Source organism: Ambystoma mexicanum, chromosome 2q (genome assembly GCF_040938575.1).
Source record: "Ambystoma mexicanum isolate Mex_15411 chromosome 2q, UKY_AmexF1_1, whole genome shotgun sequence".
In the NCBI taxonomy this organism is placed as follows: Eukaryota; Metazoa; Chordata; class Amphibia; order Caudata; family Ambystomatidae; genus Ambystoma; species Ambystoma mexicanum.
Genome location: NC_090924.1, coordinates 234,185,917 through 234,203,572, shown reverse-complemented (window position 1 = coordinate 234,203,572; position 17,656 = coordinate 234,185,917). Strand labels below are relative to the sequence as shown.

The following is a 17,656-nucleotide window of genomic DNA, read 5'->3' as shown; positions in this document are numbered from 1 at the left end:
TCACCTTGATGGTATCCTTCTCTGTGCTGCATCTGGGTCTGATGCCAGATTTGTAGAACTGAAGGAGGTTGTTGGAGTCTGCGTTGGTGGAGTTGTGGCTACTGCTTTCTCATTAATCCTAACTTGGAAGGAAGATGGGCAACGGTGCAATGAGATAATCTGGGTGAAGTGTTGGCTTCTTGAGATGTAGCAGGATTTCTTTGGATTTGAGAGTCGAATGAGAGGGGTCCTTGAGCAAGATTAATTGACAGGGAAGGGAGTGCTTGAAGGCAGGGAGGATGTCTGTTTATGAGGTGGGCTTGAGGGATGCTTGGGAGGCAATCAGATCATCCATGGTGAGTCTTGAAATGTTTTCAAAGTAGTGGTAGTTTGCAAGATGTGATGTGTGGTGTGAGATCAGTTTGAATACCAAACCTGGCAGAAACTCAGAATAGACTCTGCAAAACTACCTGATGGGTGGCCAAAACAATCCTTTTGTTAGAATTCTGGATGGCAGCAAAAGTGCTCATTTCAGGTGAAAATGCTGGTAGGGTGTCCATGGGAGTGTGTCATTCAATGTCGTCTGGAAAATCGAGACTCCTGAAGGACTGAACCAGTGTTAAACACCGCAGGTATGCGCAGTATGGGCTCACAAGGGGTAATGTTTTGACATATACAGGCAGTTACTAACACTTAGCTGCTATATGGCAGGAAATACCTCAAGAACCGGGCGCAAGTCCGCTGATGCAGTTGCGGATTGATCGGGGGCTAAAATCTCCTGCATTTACCAGGTGCGAGGAATGAGGTACCCCTGGAAGAGCTAGAGGTGAAAAGGGGGAAAAGGAGGGAGCTGCCAGATATCCGAGAAGGAGTTGGACGAAAACATCTACTGTGTATAGGGTTTGGGGGAGTGGGGTTGTAGACAGGGGTACTGTGAATGAATAAATGTACTGGGAGAGAATAGGAAGGGGGGAGATGGAGGAATGTGCAGCTGTGGGAGGGGGGGTGTTACTATTTGTTTTTCATGCCAATAAACCAATAAGATTGGAAAAAATAACACCACATGTATAATTCAATGCCTGCAAATGTAGAGGTTCCACTGGTCAGCATTCACACTGGTTCCCTAATCCAAGTTAATATATGCATAAACGTAGCCACAGTTAGATAGTAACTTTCAGTGACAGTGTGCTGGTAAGAAGTGGGGTGGGTGTAATAAGGTCAGAAATGACAAAAGCAGAGAGGGTGACATGGGAGTAGAAAAAAGAAATCATGTCCATATTTAGACATTTCTGACAAAGACCAATGCAATCACAGATGTTTGAAATCCTTGATCTGTAGACCACATTGTGAAATAACTCCTGCTGGACGACTATGCCTGATGCGACTTCACTGCCCCCTGTGTCATCTTACTTGATCTCTGCTTCTGCCTTTGACACAGTCAAACCACCCCATCCTGCTTAACCATCTCCGTGATAACCTTGGTATCACCGAATAGGCCCTGGCCTGGCTGACCTTCCTCTCCGATCGACCCTCCCAGGTCCAACTTGGGTCCTTCCTCTATCTCTTTCTCTACCTCTGGTGTTCCCTATGGGTCTAACCTATCTCTCTGGCTGTTCAACCAATACCTGGCACTTCATGCCCACCGCAGAGTCACACACTGCCCCAACTTTCAGTCAATGCGGATGACACCAAGCTCATGTTCAGGCTCCCTTCGGCCATCTCTTCTATCATCTATGTCAGCCATCCAAGAGTGTGCCGCCAATGATCTCTGCCTTCATGCCAATAAGACAGATCCTCATCAGCACACCTGCTCCCTCCTTTCCTGTCACTCTCTGGCCGGCCTCTGTTTGCCCTCTTCCTGCTCGCATCTGTGAGGCTAAAAACCTCAGGGTCATCTTCAATTCCACACTTTCCTTCTCTCCTCACATCTGACGTCTCTAAGAAGTCACACCATCAGCTGCACCTCCTCAGAGGTATTCTTCCTTTCCTCTCCTTCCCCCAGAGCTAGTTCTCTCTAGGCTGGACTACTACAACAGCCTCTTTCTAAATTTGCCTGCCTCTACTCTCCGCCCTATGCAACTCATCCATAACAGGAGTGCAAGACTTGTTCTTGGCCTCAAGCGCAGGGAGCGCATCTCCACAGGACTGAAATCTCTGCACTGGCTCCCAGTAGCTGCGAGGATCATGTTCAAAACCCTCTGCATTGTCCACAAGGCCTTCTGGGGCCTAGGACCTCAATACCTTCAATTCTGTCTTCCTAAATATCTTCCTTCTCAAGCCCTTCGCTCATCCGCCTCCCACTCCCTCAAGGTTAGTCGCTTCTCCAAGCAGCGAGTTGGTGTTAGATCTTTTTCTTCTGATGGGGCCTCCCTTTAGAACAGCCTCCCTGCCTCTCTGAAACTTGAGGAGAACCATCTCCAGTTCCGGAAGCACCTCAAGACCTTCCTCTTTGGTTCTGCTTTCTCTCCTCTCCTGATCTCCTGGCTGAATCTGATACTGCACTGGTTTACCTGGCTACCCTCTGATTTCAGGCCCAAGCCCTCCCCCCTCCGCCAGTTCCACACCTGCACTGCCCACCTGGCAACCCTTGCACTCGGGGACTGTTCTGTGTCCCTACAGCCCCTACTAGCACTTGTCACCCGATGTCTGCACTTACCCATGCACTTGCCACCAGCTGGCTGCACTTCCATTTAGTTCTCTATATTTATTTCACTGTCATCCTATGTATCGCACTGCCCCCTCCCCTTTCCCCCTGCTTTTTCCCCTTCCGCCCTCCCCTGCACTTGTGCGATCTTCACCTGGCCTAGTAGGATCGCTGTGTCTTCCCTCCGTTTCCCCCTCCCTGGCCCCGTTGCGCCTTGAAACACTTGTCTATAGGCAAGTTATACATGTCATATCATAACAATTCAGACGTGAACCACTATCCCTTGCCTAATGGTGCTTAACTTGAGCATTGTCCAAAACACAATAGGTACAAATAAAAGGCTGAGCAAGACCTTCACAGCTAGACTGCCGGGAAGATCGGATTAAAACCCTCGCAATACAGATATAGTCCTTAAAGCAAACATCTGGTTCATTCATGAGAATATGCACAATTTAGAACTTAAATATCTTCAGTGATTATATGCATGATTTTAAGAAGCACAGCTCAACAGCAGATTTAAATAAATGTTTGACATTTAGCCTGGTAACACCCTAGAACTTTAGCTGAGAAAACCACAAAGCACAAGAATGAATGCAGGCTCTAAAATATCCCATCTAAATAAAACACTATTCAAGGCAGCCAACAGACTCATTTACAGCCAGTGTGGATATGTACAATCTTATAAGAGGTGGCATGGAGTCAAGTAATTTTCTTAAATGCATGGCACCTAAAGGACCCGAATCTGAAGTCTGGGTGGTTGTGGAAAGCCAGAAAGCATGGGGCAGCAAACTGACCGAGGGTTGGGGGAGGCGAGAGGTGGGTACAGGTCCTCCATGGCTACCTCCATGGCTAGTTTATGCTGCTGCTGGGAATGCAAGGATTGTCGTCAAATACTGGGGCATTTGTCAGTTCCTGCAGTGGCTTCCAATGCCTAATGTCCTGCTTACAGCTTTGAGTCAGCAGCCGGAAGGGCTCTCTCCGGCACAGATCTGCCTTCAGGCTTCTTGGACTATGTATAAGCAGAGGCCAAAATTACTGGAAAACACAAATAGGAAGAACCAGAAACAAAAAATTAATGAGCGAACTGGGTCCCAAAATGGTAGAGTGCGGGAGGGCAGGCACCGCATAAATTTAATTGAGGGAGAGGTGTATACAGGCCTAAAGCATCCTAACCCCAACCCTACTACTAAGTGGCCCACCTACTCTGTCTTTGGCACAAAAACATAAAAGTTGTGCTTTTAACCCCACCTTCTCTTGGACCTTGCCTTTGCTGAAGGTTCAGCTGATGCACAGAAAGTTTTGTGAAAGTATGCTCAGGCATTGGGGTGTTATGCTAGCAGCGGCACGGTACTTCCCATCCCTTACTTTCCTCTTTGAAGGATTAAGCAGTGCCGAGATGGTGTCCACGAGGATCTGAGGGAGGGATACACGTTTGCAACAAGAGCCGCCATTACTAGCAGGAAATCATTCCACCTCCCGTTACCCACAATGATACATTTAAGACCGGCATGCCAGATTCCTCCTTCCCAGGTTAATATATTTATTGAGCGAGGACCTGGATTCGAGAAGCAACGGAGCACTTTACCGAGGTATACAAAAGGGCAGATGCATAAGAGGGCGCTTTTTAAAGGTAACCGAACAGTATACAGCAGGGGTTAGGATACAGACAGGCACAGAGGCACAGTACAGGGTGGTGGGGAAGAGTAGCAGACGCGTCTAGCAAGTCAGGTGGCTCAGGGGATAGGGACAACGGGAATGGCTGATGTGTTGAGGAGAGACTTCTGAACACGTGAGTTTTTTCTGAACTGTAGGGGCATGGGAGAGAGTCTGAAGCGGACGGGCAGGAGGTTCCATAGTCTTGAGGCGTAGGCAGAGAAGGCTTGTGTCTGGTCCTTTCCTTTTAGCAGCGGCAGATTTCAAGTCTGCACGTGTCCTCCTGGCTTCTGGTGGTGTGTTGTTTGCCAGAGATGCCAAGTTTCTCTGCAAGGTGGCTGTGTGACTTGAGGGTGACTGCCTTATAGATGCAGCATGCGTTAAACCTCTTACCCTGTACAGAGGAAGGGACAGGAAGATAGACGTCTAGATAGGCTAGCAGTTACAGCCTGATCCACAAAGCTCGCAGGTGAAGCATGGGAGGAGAGAGAGAAAGTCTGGGTCCAAAGGGCGGGATGGTGCTTCCTCGCAAGTTAACTGTCCACTGCTGGAACAGAGGCATGCTTCTCCAACACCTCCAGTACAGGGGCCTCCACTGCCACATTGACTGGCAGAAATGTCTTTCTTGGGGGCATCTTCCAGAATATCACAAAGTTCGTACTAAACCTTTGAACTGGATGGACCAAACAGCCCCAGAGGACTAGCCATCAAGCACGGAGGCTTTCCTGAGGTGAGAGCTGGCAAAATGCTATGGATAGTTGTCAAGGCCACTGGCGACCTGCAGCTCCTCTACTAGACCCAGCACATCCTTGCCTTCACCATACCATTGCTCTGGATAATCCCTCACCTCCCTAGAACCCAGAGGTTTGAGTCCAAAGGGACCTGGTCACCCTACTTGTCAGTTTTACATCCATTTATAATACCGAAGTTGGTACTCATTTATTCACCTCGGAAGGATGAACGGCTGAGTTGGCCTGGTCGGTATTAAAACCTGTGACCTGTAGATCACACATCACAGCAGTGGGCGCTCAACCCGCTGTGCTATCTTAACGGCTATCTTTGACATGAAGGCGTCTATAGGGAGCCGGATGTATTCCCGACTACTAAGCCAGAGCTAGCCCTGAGGCCTCAGCGCCTTAAGCCGGGACCTGTCGGCACAGAAGGACCTTGTCCATTTCTTGGACAAGCTCTGGGCCCTTAGGTGTGTGGGAGTGGTCACACAGTGGGTACCCTGCCAGTCACAACCGACGTGGTGGGACCAGTCGGCCGGAGCCATTGGTGCCTCAGCAAAGATGTCCAACATCTTCAGGCGGACATCCTCATTCCGCCGGGATTGGAGGGATGGGTGGGAAAAGGTACATGCTCAGGCAAATCCCTGGGGCGGTGGACTCTCTGAAGAGGAATAACAGCGCGAGGACTCACTTGGGGAGCGAGACCTCTTCCAATACTGCATTTTTTCTTGTGGGGTTTTGCTTCAGGGGAAGCCCGTGGGGGCACGAGGGAATAATATAGGTACATTTATCTTTTGGCAACAAGTATTTTAGATGTTTTGACCTCAGCTTTGATTAGTGGGAATAGCAAAATAGTGGTTAGTCTGGAGAAGTGTGGTAGTGGTGAAAGGAGGCAGGAGAAACAAGGACCGCTGTTTTGGGTTGGGATGTTCTCTACCTTAAGCTATTCCCTTTAGTCTCGTGACCTGACATAACATGGCAGCCTCCACGTGAACTTAATATTCTGGTTGTCACTGGATTGTCTGACTTTGAACAGATTCTGCAGCAGAAATGTGCTGCCTCTCCAAGTTTACTGGCTTGCATCTACTTTACCTGGCAAGGAGTCGGTTGTGTGTTGGCCTGGGTACTGAAAAGGAGTTTTGCTAGCCCACAGTGATACAATACCAGATGTCACTCATTCATCCTCACCACCAAGCGACCATGGTTTTAGTACAGTAGGGAGAACCTACCAGTAGTGTTCAAGAGATTCGACTAGCAGCTCGGCAAGTCTTCCTATAGCAATCGGTATGGTGGTAGTCAAGTGGCACTGCAAAAGTAGTTTTCAGACTTATCAGTTCGTTCTGTGAGAATGTATAAGTAGATGGATCTTGGGGAAATGTTATGGATAGCTACTTAATGACTAATACTAGAACATATTTTAGTAAGAAAGTAAAAGCAGTAAGCCTTCAAAGAGCCAAGAAAATGTCTACTTCGGACAGGAGGACTTCAAGTTAATGGGAACTCAGAATCAGGACAACAAAAAGCTAAAACTGCAAGTGAAGAGAAATCCCTCCAGAATGCAGACACTCATTTCACAGAAAACGCTCCTTAAATTCCTCAAAGGAAACTGGGAAATAGCCTTTACCTTTCAAAAAAGAGTCACTCTTCGGGGTGTATTCTGTTGATTGGAACCTCTGCATTAAGCAGTGTGTCAGATACTTTGAGAAGTTACATTTTGGTGATACATAATGTTAGGAGGGGCAATGATCAATTAACTTCTCACCCTCTTATAACAAGAATCCTTTAAATGTCAGACACTTGAAATGTATTGCGTACATTCCCATTTTCATTGGGGGTTTGGCTAGTTGTAACAGGCAGCTAAACTGTGGTGGTCACAGTTCAGAGGGACTAGTGGGTCAGAGCAGCTCCCACAGAAGCAGAACATCTTCAGCCAGGTAGCCACTTAAAAATAAGTTACAGGTACTTGCCAGTTCAACATAGAGACCATAAACCAAGTGTGCCACTTATAGTGCAAGAATCTTGTGCATGTCTTGTGTTATTGCAGAGGTCTGCAGAAGTTGTGGAGCTGTGTTTTGGGAGGCCATTTTTTCAGAGTACATCTCCATCCCTGAGCCTACACCCCCAAAAGACCACTAGACTGTTTAAACACATGGGTCAAACATGTATTAATTTTGCACATACCATTACTCATGGTGCATGTTATACACAAGAGAAACTGCTACTAAAAAACTGACCAGATTAAGATGTATGGCAAACAGAACTGCAGGACCCCGGGAATTCCCTCAAACATCTCCAGAATTTGCAGGGTTTCTGCAGGTTCAGCCACAGCATTCCGTTACATTTCTTTTTTTAATACAGTAGACTATACTCACTGAAAAGTTACAACCCATGGAGAAATACAACAGGTCGAGATTAGCAAACAGGAAGACCACTGTTGTGTACCGTCAACATATAATCTGGATATCTACAATACTCTGAGGCCGGTTATACAACTAGACTCCTTTATTGTTCCATCTTAACTGCCTGGCCTTCATTCCTTTTCCTTCCATACCCATTCTAGTTCTATTCCCTCTTCATTCCACAAGCCACAAGATTCCCCCCCCCTGCTTATCATATAAGTTCACTCCCCATCTGTCCAGCGAGATCACCTCTACATCTGCTCAGACGTACAGGTTTACGAATATTTTTTTGGGGCTGAATATTGACTGTCCCCCGACTTCCCTCACCAGCCAATATGGTGGAGAATGTCCAGTCTTTAAGTGACTGGACATCAACAGGTTCTTCATTTCCCCGTTCCTCATGCACCTCTTCATTCCTTCTCTCCTTATATGCTGCTTCCCCACCTGAATCATCTTGACAATGCACGAAAGAACGGATTCCCAGCCACTTCATCTCTCCTGGCAATGACCACGGGCCCTTTAAAATCAGTTACAAAGAGAGGCTCTGACTCATTAAGGTCCATCTTCCTTCGCTGTCTTTGACCCCATCGCATGCTCTCATCCCCATCCATCAAATGTTCCTCATGTTCCTCAACTTTCCTCTTACTAGTTGTCCAAACTCTGTCCCACTTTACTACTTCCCTTTCATTGTCACCATCCTCCTCTCCATTTATGCAATTATAATTTTCACACCTTGGGAAACAGTCTTTTCCCTGGTAGCTGACCATTCTTTCACTAAGAACACATCCTGTCACTTCATGGGAAATCCCTTGGTGACTTCTTAGGGTCTCTTCTTGAGACAGCCACTTTCTTCCAACCATTAGTCCTCGATCTGGGGTGGCCACATCACATTGACCCCCTGGTTTCCTCCTGCTCACCTCTCCATTCTCAGAATGCTCCATCACTAGGCATTGTTTCCCATTCAATATTGGCTGGGCACCAGTTCCACAGGTCAACAATAAAGATGTTCTCTCTTTACACATGACCAAAAAGTGATTTCTCTGACCACATCCCACACATCTCTGGCCAATGGCCGGGCAACGACCTTTGTGTGGAAACCTAAATCCACATCTAGAACACAGCCTTCCCGGACCACTTAATACCATTCCATGTGCCTTGAGAGAATATCCTGCTCGAGTATCGGGACTGTTTTTGCACATTGCATCTGAAGCCAGCCAGTGTCTCCAACTTCCCTTCACTTTCCATATCTGCGGCTTGTTTCTCAACTCTTTCATACATTCTCGCCAATTCCAGAATGTCTTTCAATGAGAGGGGCACCCTTAGAAGATGTCTCTGCAACTCTGACAATGTGCAGCCTTCAATTATTCTTAACCTAATGGCTTCTTCATCATCACATTTTGCGAACTCACAACAGGTGGCTTTCTCTTGCAATCGCAATACAAACTGTGCAATTGTCTCCTGTGGGCTCTGTTTGCATTGGTTAAACAGATATTCATAATCTTTGTTAGGAGCAATTATCAAGCGTGCCCCTAGAGCAGCAAGAAGAAGCTGGTACGATGTTCTCTCCTCAGTTGTCAATGTTCTTATGACACTCATTTTTCCTCCTACCAAATTCATAAATATGTCTAATTTGTTTGGAACATTGTCATTTCCTAGTGCTCTGAGGAAGCCCTCAAATTCAATCATCCACTCTTGCCACCGCCGCCCTTGATCATATGGCTCAAGATTGAATGATTCTGGGCGGTGTAGGTAATGAAATAAACTCGGGATGAGGGTTCCCCATATGTCCTGAGCTAGATCTAAATCCCCACTTATACCCTCAGATGATATTTTGAACTGGTAGCTTCACATTGGGTTTTTTTTTTCTTTTTTTTAACATCGGTCTCAGCTATGCAGATCTCTTTCTGTAGACTGCTGTGATAATCTAGTATCTGTGCTGAAACAGGATCAAACTTCAGTTTTCTATCCATGCACCTCAGCCACTCTGCATATGTAATCCTCCCTAACCATGCATGCACAGTGACTTCACCATTGATGCCCGTTAGTTAATATACACTCTGCTGTATGTTGTGCACGATGTAAGGAAGGCAAACCATTATTATATCACTTTCTGGTTTCAAAAGTTCTATAAAGCTTCCGTAGTCTCATTTTTCTATTCATGTCTCTCAGATTACATTTATTTATCTTGGAGTTCAATGTTCAGTGACTTCAATGTGATATGTTCGACGACACATAACACCAGTCAAAACTGCCCTTTTGTCACCAAATTCTTATCGGTTTTGCTGGGCCCATGCACGAGCCTAATTCTTTTGTCCTTAATGGCTCTGTTAAGTTCCCCTAGCCTCTTAACTGTTGCTGCTGGTTTTGAATTGACAGTGCTGTTTTGTTTTGATATGGCGCAGCATTATTGATCCTGATGTGCTATTGACATTACTGTACAAGAGTAGGTGTCATATCTTTAATTATTGTCTCACATTTAATTGCTGCAACTCTCCGACACTGGTGTGTTATACATTGTCACACCTACATGACTGTGTTGCTGTGACAGTCCTTGTAATGTATGTTAATCCTTAAAGCTTTTGTCCGTTGACCTATTTAAAAAAAAAAAGTTTCACTCATTTCATGTGACTTGTTTGTGAGACTTCTTTTACTCTGCACCTTTAATTATTTCAATTCCTTAAGCTCGAGACTTCCAGGCGCTTCGTTGTGTAAAATAAATGCCACGATGACGATGCATTCTTCCAATCACCCTGTATATCAGCAGATGATACATCAGCAGTGCTCTTATTACGTTTGTTATTTCTTTGATAACATTTTACTAATTCATGTTTTCATTACTTTTGTCTCATTTCCATCGCGTTGCACTGCGTTGCTATGACACTTCCTGTCATTTGGTTCAAGCAGCCAAAGATGGCAGCACGTTACCTCATGCTCCGAGGTCCTTTCCTCTGAGCGTTTCAATTTTCCAGTGCTGTCCCGCTTCCATGTTGTGCCTTGCGCCTTGGTAAGTCACCTTCTACATTCTTTATCCATTTTAAACAATGCATTTTCTGTTGAAGCAACTTCCAACATACTGTATATGTTGCCACTACTCAGGTTATCCTTTATTAGATTCTGCAACTTTCCCTATGCAACGGCTACATTGCACGTCGGCTCACCATACTATCTGCAATTCCTTTTCCATGCGGTACTTGTGCTGTCAATATCATTTAATATGTACTCTTATAACTTTCATTTTTCCCCCATCATAGAACTTGTGCCCAAAGCGATCATTTCCCATCATGTCGCCAATCACATGTTGCGCAGCACCTCTTACTGACTGTATCTGTGTATCTTTATTTCTGTCCTTCCGTATCCAGCAGTATTTCACTTCACTTTACATTTGCATCCGGGTTGCCGTTACTGTCCATTTGCTCGTCACCCTGCCTCCAGTTCAGTTTACATTTTAGCTATCAGCCCAGGGTCCCATTTTCATCCTTTATCCTTTTGCTTCCTTAGTGTCCTTTCTCTGTCCTGTTGTGACCTCCTCCTTAGGTCATCATTCATATCATTTTCCCAGTATCTTCTATTCCTTCTTTTTTTTTCAACCAATCACCTTCATAGTCTTTTCACATGCGTGGATTAGTGTTCCCCTCGTCGCCAAATGTGTGCCTTCACCATATAATCTGGATACCATGAATAATGCTCTGAGGCCGGTTATACATCTATACTCCTTTATTGTTCCATCTTAACTGCCTGCCCTTCACTCCTTTTCTTTGCATACCCATTCTAGTTATATTCCCTCTTCATTCCACAAGCCACAACAACCACCAGACAAAAGAACAGACTCCAGTAACCACGGAGGTAATCATGGGCAAGGCTTCCCTCCCAACTTTAAAATGACAACAAATTCCATCTAAGTGTATTCTTCGAGTCCAAGCATTAAAGTTCTGACACGCTTAAAAACAAAGGTTAGAAGATGTAAAATACAAAAATATGCTGGTCTGTGTACAAAGATAACCACACTTTCAATAAACTTGACAAATGTTGATCGTTGAGGCATTAATCTCCATAACTGCCACTTTCTAGACTTCGCCCCACGATACAGCAAACAAAGGGCTTATTTATCAATTTGTGTGCTAATGCAAGCCTGGCTGCATGTGAGAAATGTGTTCCTGTGGACGAAAGGATAAGACAATGGCTACACCCCATCCGTGTAGGAAAGCTTAAGACCCACAACACCTGGTTCCCCCAAGATGCTCCCACATAACTACATACTGAGGCCGGCAGCTATCCAAGTTCACAATTATTTCCGGCACAGCGTCCTCACTAGTGTCCCACTGCAGAGCTTCAATCCAGTTTCCAATGATTGGAAGCAGCCAATTGATTCTTAAATCAGTGATCAAGAGCAGCAAGGTTCAGCCTAAAACAGAGCAGACTTAGTCCTCCCTAGCCCAGCTGCAATTATGGCATCGCCTTACATTGGTATCCCTTTACAAGTACAGAGCTAGCTCGGAGGTTGGGGTGTTTGCGCAAATAGGTGTCACAATAGTAATTGGCCTGCAAAGGGTGGGTACAATGGAAGCTAGCCACTCCACTGGCTGTGCCCACCTCCTCACGTCTCATGTGTCGTCACTTCCCAAGACAACAGCTTTGGCTTGTAAACAGCGATTACAGCACCACATGTCAACCAAACCTAAAAAGGCATAGCAAAGGGTTTAGCCACGACTACTGTATGCTACGCAGGCATTTCAGATAACTTTGTTCACCGTGTGCACAATGAGTACCTCCATGCAAATCACAAGGAGAGTGAGGGCAATGGACAACGGGAGAACCGAGGGAGCAAGGACGTGGAAATATGCAAACGTTTGTGGTGCAGCTGCACTGACAACATTAAACTAAACTACATGCGCACGGTGCAAGATTAACACTGACCGCGCCCACCCAGTCTGAACATTCCCGTGCTTGCAATAAAGCTAAACAGGTGAACCTGTTAGCCAGCTGTCCACGCTTCTACAACCTTACACATGCATTTGTCACTTTAGGGCCATGCAACCCCGACAGCCCACGCCAGAGTGACCAGCAGCCCATCGGCCTTCTTGCGGGTACCAGCCTGCTGTGCTCACACAGCAAGGGCGAATGCCCACAAGTGCCGACCGTCTATAACCCAATAACTTCGATTGGTGCAGTCTCAAGAAACTGCTCTGAAGCCAACTTAATGTACACGCTACGACATCTCCTGGGTGTCCTCGGATGCCCCGGTCACCCCACCCACCGCCTCTCAAGCCTCCATACCTTGTCGGAGTCCAAGTCCGGATCGGCCTGGCACAGACGGTACAAAAATGATTTTGGGTCCCTGCAAAGCGTCTGCCTGGTAGTCAAGAAGTAGGTGCCGCCAACGTTCAGGCGCACCCACTTTGAAACGCTTCCTGACAGCAGAGTCCTGTCGACCAGGGTAGGCACGGCGCAGCGCCGGCACACGGAGGTTACTGGCCCGTTCATTTCATAGTTATTCTCCGCCGCCATGGCCCCCGGCACCCACCTTCTGCAGCCTAGGCTGAGAAATCCCGGGAAGCGCTCGCGCTTTAATAACCTCCCTCCCAGCAGGGGCTCCGCGCGCTCCTTCCGCTTCCGCCAGCCAGGAGGCAGTGGCAGGAGGCGGAATTAAGCATTGGCAAAGAAAGAGGACTTTAGCCTACAAAAAGAAAAACAGAAAGGATTAAGAGCTCGACAGCAAAGAAATGAGGGTCAGCGTATAAAATACTCCCTCTTGCGGCTGTGTGAGGATGACAAAAATATTGTCTTGTAGGATGGATTACAAGCTCCATGTGGTCCCTAAACATGTTATTTTTGGTTGTTATGTGGAAGCTGAAACTATTGCGCCGCTACACTGCTGCGTTAAATTCTCCTGGATGGCCATGGATCCTGCGCGGTTCTGTGTTCCCGGAGAGCTGCTATGCAACCTTGAAGCCTTTTCTCCTGTCACTGGGACATATAGTAGACATGGCTTTATTCATGCTTTCTTGTCCGGGTGTGTGGTGAAGAAACGTGATAATGGAATGTTGCCTACTGTTTCTGTGCTGAGTGTGTCCCGGCTCCCGCCCGACGTGGGTGCAACTGTCACTTGTAAGGTGTGCAACATTTATATTACTGCTCTGCCAAGCCGGTTCAGATCCTTTACATTGGATCCACACCATTGAAGAACACATTTCGAGGAACAATTCGAAAAAATGACATTCGCAAACATGCCAAAAAAACTTCCAAGAAACAAAGTGTATCCACTAAGTTAAGAAAGGCGCATCTCAGTTTGCCCCAATTTGGTTGCTAATATTCAGTCACTGATTTATGATATGGAAGTAATAGAGTTCCAATAAATTCTTTTGGCAGGAATTGTTTAATTCACATTCCTATATCGTTTGCCGCCAATGGAAGTTTAATTTTTATACATCACACAATGAGTTCTCATCTCAAATTGCCCATAATACTTTGGTGCCAATGCATTTCGGATACAATCCTTCTTCAGGGCGGTATTATAGCAAAAAGCATAAAAATTAGTTTAACTAGTAACAGTATATGTATATGCAAATATAGTAATTATAACAAATATAACAATTATTGCAGACATTTGTAGAGAGTTATTTCGAAAATCACATACCCATCCACGAGTCATGTTCATTTGGAGAGGAAATAAGCAAAAATAAAACAAAACGGTATGTCAATTAGTTGACTAAAGTAGAAAGACATTCTATCATTTTCTTTTAGCTCTATATATTTGTCATACCTCGGTCAAGCCGATCTCTGAACTCGAGTCGTTGTACGTATACACAATCAGATCTATAAGCAAATTAAACAACAATTTTGAGTCATCCTCAATCTCTTTCGTGGGTATGTTAATCCTAATCGGTACTGCTGTACTTACTCAGCTCCTGCCGTGCACAACGTGTAGCTGCAGACTGAGCCGCTTGGAACGCGCTCGTGTAAGTTTACCTTTCGTTTTAAAGGTCACCATGGAGACGGTACGAGGCGTCGTGGACCGACCTGGTGCACGTACGCCTCGCGCCCCACCCCCGAGTATTAGCCCGGGGGCGGGGATGTCTCCATGGTGACCAGCACTCTGTGAGACAGTGCAAGTAGTTAACTGTCTACAGCGTCAATTGGCGCCGTAGCCGTAGTAATTGGAAAATTAGCAGCGTGTGTCAAATTTTTTAAATTTTTTTTGTCGTAGTAGTGTTTATATGCAAGACATAATAAACAGCGCAATAATAGATTTACACCTGCCATGTAAATATCTGTCATATATCTGCTATCCTTTTGTCACAATTTATTTCCTAGTTGTATTATTGCGCTGTTTATTTTGCCCCAAATTGCTCTAATGACTTAGTAGCGACAGTAAATATGTTCGGGAGCGAAAATGCTCTAGACTGTTTATCTCTTCCATATGTTCAATTGTTAATGCGGACCTTATGTCTTGCATATAAACACTACTACGACAAAAAAAATTTAAAAAATTTGACACACGCTGCTAATTTTCCAATTACTACGGCTACGGCGCCAATTGACGCTGTAGACAGTTAACTACTTGCACTGTCTCACAGAGTGCTGGTCACCATGGAGACATCCCCGCCCCCGGGCTAATACTCGGGGGTGGGGCGCGAGGCGTACGTGCACCAGGTCGGTCCACGACGCCTCGTACCGTCTCCATGGTGACCTTTAAAACGAAAGGTAAACTTACACGAGCGCGTTCCAAGCGGCTCAGTCTGCAGCTACACGTTGTGCACGGCAGGAGCTGAGTAAGTACAGCAGTACCGATTAGGATTAACATACCCACGAAAGAGATTGAGGATGACTCAAAATTGTTGTTTAATTTGCTTATAGATCTGATTGTGTATACGTACAACGACTCGAGTTCAGAGATCGGCTTGACCGAGGTATGACAAATATATAGAGCTAAAAGAAAATGATAGAATGTCTTTCTACTTTAGTCAACTAATTGACATACCGTTTTGTTTTATTTTTGCTTATTTCCTCTCCAAATGAACATGACTCGTGGATGGGTATGTGATTTTCGAAATAACTCTCTACAAATGTCTGCAATAATTGTTATATTTGTTATAATTACTATATTTGCATATACATATACTGTTACTAGTTAAACTAATTTTTATGCTTTTTGCTATAATACCGCCCTGAAGAAGGATTGTATCCGAAATGCATTGGCACCAAAGTATTATGGGCAATTTGAGATGAGAACTCATTGTGTGATGTATAAAAATTAAACTTCCATTGGCGGCAAACGATATAGGAATGTGAATTAAACAATTCCTGCCAAAAGAATTTATTGGAACTCTATTACTTCCATATCATAAATCAGTGACTGAATATTAGCAACCAAATTGGGGCAAACTGAGATGCGCCTTTCTTAACTTAGTGGATACACTTTGTTTCTTGGAAGTTTTTTTGATCATTTTGGTCCTAGTGCTACAGGACCTCTTTTGAGATTGGCAGCTCCAGGCGAAAATAAACCATACAAACTACTAATTATCATATCTATGATTTCTAAAGGACAAACTGTGAACTACAACATGTAGTGCCCTTCTTATCCTCTTTTTCTTAGAATTCGCAAACATGCCAACATTTTGTGACCAAAAATCTGTAGGAATCTTAAAGTTTCAAAAATAGTAATTGCCATAATGATGCCACATGAACTTTATGCATAGCTCTCAACCATATGTGCTGCAAAGGCGGGTGAAATCAACCGATTTTGATTTTGGCGGGTGAGACGCCCATTGGAATGAATGGGCGTGCAGGAGGCTTGGCGGGTGAGTCAGCCCTTTACAAGGCGGGTGACACCCGCCAAAAGCGTGTGAGTTGAGAGCTATGCCTCATGACATCAGAGGAAATGGCCTCAAGTGACATATGGCCTTGAAGAGATCACAGGAAAGTTCAACATAATGATATGATATGACAGTTTATTTATATAGCGCCTATACACAATGTGTTATCACGAAACGTCCAGGGAGCTGAAACAGGAAATACCCACTAAAAAGCTATAAATCCTTCTGTGTCACCAAGTGCCTACAGCGGAGGAAATCGGTGTGAAAAGTCAACTAGGTGATAACACTTCTATGCCCCAAGGGAAGTAATGGCCGCAAGGGCTTCTGCAAATGCAACTTGTAAGGCAATCCCTAGAACAAAAGTAATATAGAGACAAATATATTGCTGTGCCCTTTAGTCTATAACCCGGATGGAGTACATACAGGGGATTATACATTTCTTCAGCATGCAGTCCAGTGTGGACGATTAGGTGGCAACCATTTACCAGGGTAATGCCCTAAAACTTTTCCTTCTTCACTGTACAGTGAGCAAAGTCCAATGTGTGCCTTCCCAAACAGACCTACAGTAGTGCTTGCCTAGGTGTCTCTCCTTCATGGTACTGCACACTTGCATTCCCTAAATTGGTCTATGACTCTGACCCGCATAAGCCTGGCAACCCGGACAGAAGAACTTAACTGGCATGATGAGCTGAGCATGCTGGCCAGCACTGGAGCCAGACAGGGCGAGCCAGTAAATATCCTGGCCCCGGGGCGTATTAATGAATAGTGCAATCCGGGTAAGCGGAGGCAGTCTGCAGGAAGTAATTTTGTCCCATTATTACCTGAAGTGGCAGTGATTAATTACGACAAAGTGTTAGGATTCCTTCGGGGTCGTTGTGGAGGAGATGGGGGAAGCACCATTCTCGCTTAGGCAGTGGAATGCAAGATGGCGCCTCCTTGGTTCCATCTCAGTAATTCCCATGTAGCGCTGTAGCCTTTTTCAAGATGGCGACATGCTCACTACCCGTTCTATATCTGTCATCACAACAAACGGGTAGGTGCGTTGCTTCTGTTTCGCTCCATTGTGCCTAAGCTCTGTGCCTCTGCACTACAACTTTTCTGCTACTTCATTAGCGTTACTGTTTCCCTATCTCTGTTTGCTCCCTCTCCCTTCCTCTTAGCTTTATTCACCGCGCTTCTTCTCGGTACTTTTCTAATTCCTTTTCTTCTTACTCTTTCATCTGCCTTCCGTTCTTTCTGACAGTTCTTCCTTCCAATTCTTCTATTATATTTTTTTACCTTTGGTGATTCTTGTCGCCGTCATTCCTCTGCTTATTTGGGAACTTTCCCGTTTCCGCATTTCAGCCAGCCGTTACCTACCTTCCACCTGGTATCCGCTGCTGCCTTCCTGGAGCCTCTTCACTTCTTACTCCAGCCGGCAATCACTACGCCTCCTGG

General features: G+C 45.4%; 1 protein-coding gene across 4 annotated transcripts in view; it reads right to left on the bottom strand.

Moving 5' to 3' along the window:
* Positions 1–13,024, bottom strand: part of KCTD5 (potassium channel tetramerization domain containing 5) — a 531,705-nt gene extending 518,681 nt beyond the window's left edge. For 2 of the 4 annotated variants that reach the window (XM_069647193.1, XM_069647194.1), the window contains exon 1: positions 12,681–13,022. In XM_069647193.1, coding sequence (XP_069503294.1) covers positions 12,681–12,911 — 231 coding nt within the window. In that variant the 5' untranslated portion in view covers positions 12,912–13,022. Of the gene's footprint in view, positions 1–12,680 lie in introns of all 4 variants that reach the window. The other 2 variants (XM_069647192.1, XM_069647195.1) reach the window with 2 other exon arrangements.
* Positions 13,025–17,656: the final 4,632 nt, after the last annotated feature.